Source organism: Cyprinodon variegatus, unplaced genomic scaffold (genome assembly GCF_000732505.1).
Source record: "Cyprinodon variegatus isolate N-32 unplaced genomic scaffold, C_variegatus-1.0 Scaffold58, whole genome shotgun sequence".
Classification (NCBI taxonomy): Eukaryota; Metazoa; Chordata; class Actinopteri; order Cyprinodontiformes; family Cyprinodontidae; genus Cyprinodon; species Cyprinodon variegatus.
Window position 1 is genome coordinate 749242 of NW_015150511.1, and position 5286 is coordinate 754527.

General features: G+C 36.6%; 1 protein-coding gene across 1 annotated transcript in view; it reads left to right on the forward strand.

Annotated features, from left to right (window-relative positions):
- wdr17 (WD repeat domain 17) overlaps positions 1-5286 on the forward strand; it is a 54688-nt gene that overhangs the window by 33597 nt on the left and 15805 nt on the right. The window contains exons 15-20 of the mRNA XM_015371445.1: positions 726-851; positions 2720-2875; positions 2956-3020; positions 3105-3237; positions 3312-3400; positions 3656-3755. Coding sequence (XP_015226931.1) covers positions 726-851; positions 2720-2875; positions 2956-3020; positions 3105-3237; positions 3312-3400; positions 3656-3755 — 669 coding nt within the window. The remainder of the gene's footprint in view (positions 1-725; positions 852-2719; positions 2876-2955; positions 3021-3104; positions 3238-3311; positions 3401-3655; positions 3756-5286) is intronic.

The window sequence follows — 5286 nt, forward strand, 5'->3', positions numbered from 1 at the left end:
GAATGAGTAATTTTACTCTTAAAATAAGATAATTAGATAATATGCACTTGAAATAAGTCATTGCAATTGTGTTTTCTTATTTTAAGTGTGAATTGTCTTGTTCCGTTGGCAAAATGTCTCTTTTACCTCCTCAATTCAGGAACAAATGCACTTATTTTAAGAAAAAATGACTTACGGTATCTAGATTTAGATTTTTTGCAGTGGGCTCCTATTTGTTCTGCTGTATTGCACTTTGTGTAATCATTGTTTATTTTGCAGAAATAAAAAATAAATCAATTTTTTATTATGAAAGTTCATTAAAAAATGAAAATGCATTATAGTTGGATAAAAGTGAGTCTGCATAATTTGTCAAGTCTAGTTCAATAATTTGATATTACCGTAGTTTAGTGTCAGTGGGTCACGCCTCACAGTGGCGCGAACCCACCTTTTGTAGACCATAATAAATATTTGCTACATACTTTGTTGTATTAAAATTAACAGCCAGTAGTAGTTAGTACTAGTAGTTTCTTAAAAGTAGTATATTTATTAACGGTCCCTGCATAAACCTTATGTGTGAGGGGGGAGAAAGCCTCTGGCATCATGCCTGAACCTGGTCAGCACAAGATAAAAAACTATGAATTATTCAAAGCAGTTAAAACTATGAGATTTATTACATTTCTTTCCTGTCCTTTTAGCTTCTGGCTGAATTTTCTAGATGTTTTGAACATTTGTAGTGTTCCCTTCAGCCTCCAGGGGGCAGCGGTAACCTGTGGGACCTGGTCTTCGTTATAAACGGTCAGGACGACTCGCTGCTTCCTGCCAGCTACAGTAAAGGAGTGATGCACATGAAACACCTGGTCAAGTTTAAAACGGTGAGTCTGTCCTAAACGCCGACTGTAAGCTCCACCCCCACTCAGACGGACAACCAATCATGTTAAAGGTAGATTGATACATGAGCCAGCTGATATTCCTTGTATTGGCATTGGCCAATCGGATTGGATCACGTGAAGATCATGCATTGCCGCTCCCTCCATTTGCTATTTATAAAGGTTTAGCTTGATTTACTAAATGTTTATTTTTTGGTTTAAATTGAGGCTGATTAGAAAGTTTGGTAACATTTGTTCTCATTGTTTAGCAGCACATATCAGGGATCCGTTAGATTGATGTCAAAATAATTACTATTGGCTTCAGCCTTTAATTCTTTAAAACATTTTTTTTTTTTACAGATTTCTTTTTTTTAAATACTTTTTTATTTCTATTTTCAGAAAAAAAATTTGTAAAAATTTAATTGTTTTCAAATTAAAGTTTATGGATCATATAAAAAAAGAAAAGTTAAAAAGTAAAAAAATCTTAAAATACATTCATTTCTGAATATTTTTTTTTTTATTTCTATTTACAAAATGTTTTTTTTTGCTAGAAGCACAAATGGAACAAATTTCACCCCAGAGCAACGAAACAAACATTAAACACAAAACTAATCTTAAAATAGTACAAGTTTTTTTTAAAGATAAGTGTATTTTCCCTTAATTTAAGCACGTTAAAAAATGTATCTGCTGATGCAAGGAGTGTTTTTACCCTTAAAATAAGATAATTAGATTTCATACACTTATAATAAGTTAATGGAGAGTTAATTGAGTTTTTCTTTTCTTAATTTAAAAGTAAATCATTATTTAGGGTTTCCATAGCTTAATACAAATTAAATTTAAGGTTTTATAAGACTTTTTAAATGTCACTTGAAATTTGAAATTAAGTTCACAATAAAACAAAAAAAAGTTTATTTTACCTTTAAATTTGACTTTCTTTGTCCAGTGTAAAAGTTTCAAATTTTGGAAAAAGCATTTAGTATATGTATGGAATCAATTTTGTTCCATTATTCTTACAACCAAAGAACACCTTTAGTAAATATAAATTGCAAAAAAAAAAACAAAAACAAAAAATGTGCAATCAGAAATAAAACATTGAAAAAAAAAATACATAATAGTTACAATATTTAAAAAAGGGTTTTCCAGCCAAAAATATGAAGGCAAATAAAACCAAAAGGCAACAGAAATCAAAGAAAGAGAAACAAAGTAACATAGATATGCATTAAATTGTTGCCAAAATGAAGGATAAACCAAAAACCATGAAGAGAAATAATGCTCCTAAAATAATATAGACATACAGATGTTGACAGATCGGATAATTTTATTGCTTTAAATAAGAAAATTATCTACAAACTTGAATTTGAATTTGTTTACCAAAATATCTTATAGTAATTAAAAATTACTTAATATAAACATGATAAACAATTGATGTTTATTTCAATTTATTAGATAAATAAGCTGGCTGGTTTGATTTGACATTATTTATTTTTTATTTTATGTATCTTGTTGCTGCAGCGATTTATTTTGTAAAAATATAAGTACTTAAGACTTTAAAACAATGCTCTGCTTTCATGCTTTAAAAAATTCAGCATAAATCCCTGCTTTTTTGTGGTCCAAGTTTTCTTTTTTTTTTTACTTTTTTTTTTGTTTTTATTTTCTTCTATTTTATTATCTAATCCATGTAAAACACTTTAAATTGTCTATAAACTGAATTGTGCTACACAAATAAAATTGCCTTGCCTTACAGGGAGAAAAAAACAAACTAAAAAAACTTAGTGAAGTCAAAGCAGTGATATTAAAGCAGTTAAAGCAGTTGGTAGGGTTGTTTTTTTTTCTGTACAGAAAAGTGTAATAATGAAACTGTTTGGTTGCTTCAGTCTGAAGCTCAGGAGCTGACGATTGTTAAGATGTCCAAGTTTGGAGGAGGCATCGGAGCTCCCAGTAAAGAGGAGCGTCTGAAAGAAGCAGCGCAGATCCATCTGAGACTGGGCCAGATCCAGAGATACTGTGAGCTGATGGTGGAACTGGGAGAGGTGGGGCTCAGATCCCAGTACACTAGACCATCGGTTATTCTGGTTCAGATGTGCTTCACAGCTGCTGCCGTCTGTTTCAGTGGGAGAAAGCCTTATCTGTGGCACCCGGAGTCTCCATGAAGTACTGGAAGAAACTCATGCAGAGGTAAACTTTCACCAGAGCCACAGTTTCTCATTCAGTCCATTTGGGTCCAACGAGGAACGACGGGAAAGATTTGTGGTGTTGCAGACGAGCCGATCAGCTGATGGCCGAGGATAACGACGACGCCATCCCGTACTGCGTCGCCACCGGGGACATTAAAAAACTCGTGAGCTTCTTCACCAGCAGAGGGCAGCTGCTGGAAGCCTTACTGATCGCACAGGTAACAGGGAGTAAAGCAGGCGCTTTGGCTATACAGGCGTCTATATAACAGCTCTAACTATCGACTGATTCCAGGGTGCGTGCGAAGGGAACATCCGTCCACCACCTACTTCCTCCATCAACCACACAGCCAACGACGTGGACAACAGACAGCAGTACCAGAGGTAAAAACGTCGGTCTGCAGCTTAGATCTGTTCAGCTAACCGGATGTTGATCTCAGTCCCCACCTAATCATATTTAAGTTTTTCTAAGCAAAATTTACAATAAGAAAGGTTAAATCTGATCAGCCGACAGACTCCAGCTCCAAACACTCCACTGTTATTGAAGTGAACCTACAAAGATGTTAAGTGATCACATTTCTGACAGAATCAGAGGTTTGAGCTTTTTAATCTATAGCTACGATCTCTTGTTTCTTTCAGCCTCCTTCATATCGTTTGTAGGGGACTTGCAGATTGGTATTTCCAGGACGGATGCTCGGTCCTGGCTGCATGCTGCCACCTGGCTGTCGACAACATCCAGGTTTGCATCTTGCTCATCAAAGGCTACGTTTACACTGCAGGTCCTAATGCTCAATTCTGATTTTTTTTTATTTTTTTTTTTTATTCTGTGAGGCAGTTCACATGACTGTTTCAGATTGTGTCTTTGAGGTGACCCACATGCTCAGAAGTCTGCATCTATGGATGGCTTTAAAGCTGTTAAACTGTGGAAGTAGCCGGATGATACAGCAGACCACAGGAGAAAGAGAGCTAAACTTTTAATTACATATTTTTGTGAAGCACTGGCAGTGACATCTCTGAGGGCGCTGATGCCTTGACGATTTAGCCAGCGTATGCCTGATATACCAGAATCTCTTAAAATGCTGGCATATGGTAAACTTTCTATGTATTTTTTCAATTTTGGGCGTATACATAGCATATTTATAACTAGTCCAGAACTTATGTCCAACGACAGCCTAACTTATGCAGAACGCACGATCGTGTAATGCCAATGAAAAGATGCACAAGCCAATATCCTGAGGGGCACAGCGATGCGCCCAAAGGCGCCCGGCTAGGGCTGTCACAATAACCACACAAATTAAATATATCGCAATATCAAGAAGCTCAACGCGCTACAAAACCAGCCACCGCCATCACCGCATCTTGGGACAACAGTTGAGAAGGATACAATGGCAGCTGCACTGATATCAAAACCAAATGTTACTTCGCTCCTTTGGGAGCATTTCGGTTTTCAACCAAATGAAAAGGGGGAGCCTGACAATTTAAATGAGGCAATTTGTAAAAATCTGCGGCAAATCTATTTAAGTAAAACGTGGAAACACAACGAATGTCAGGGCTCATCTGACTAGCTGCCACCCAGCTGTTACGGCGCGACTACCGGCTCATGTCGGTGCCAGCCACAAGGACATGGCTGAGCTTTATATCGCCGTCATTTGTTTGTTTGTGAATTAAGAATTATGGTGTGTGTTACATTTAATTTTGTATAGGCGCACTTAAGTAAAAAAAAAAAAATAACAAAACGGGCACTTTTTTTTTTTTTATGAAAGATTCTGCAGTCAAATTTGCCTTTAAAAGGTCATCCTTTTTCTGAATCTTGTTAAGTTCAGTCAGAGAAATGAGGCATATATGTGCCATTACTGCCCTTTGATCAGTGTTCAATAAAGTGTCGAAAACACATTTGCAAAATAAATAGATAAGAATAAAGAAAAAAAAAGATGGTTCAATAATATCGCATATTGCAATATTTAGCCTCCTTGGATAATCACAGGGGAAATTCCTCAACCGCGACAAACCCTACGCCCGGCCTGCATAAATAGATTTCTTTGATTGTGGTATTAACCTAGCTGCTGTTTACCACTCGAGAAAGACGGAAAGAAAGAAGGTTTGCAGTCACAGCAGTTCCAGAGTAACCTCGTGAGACCATCGTGATCTCGCGAGCTTTCAAGATTTCACTCGCTAATCAGTCTGGAGACTCTCCGTTGAAGAAAATTTGGAGCCGTTCACCAAACGAACGTCCAATCAGCGTTGGCTTTGAGGCGGGTTGAGGTGTGACG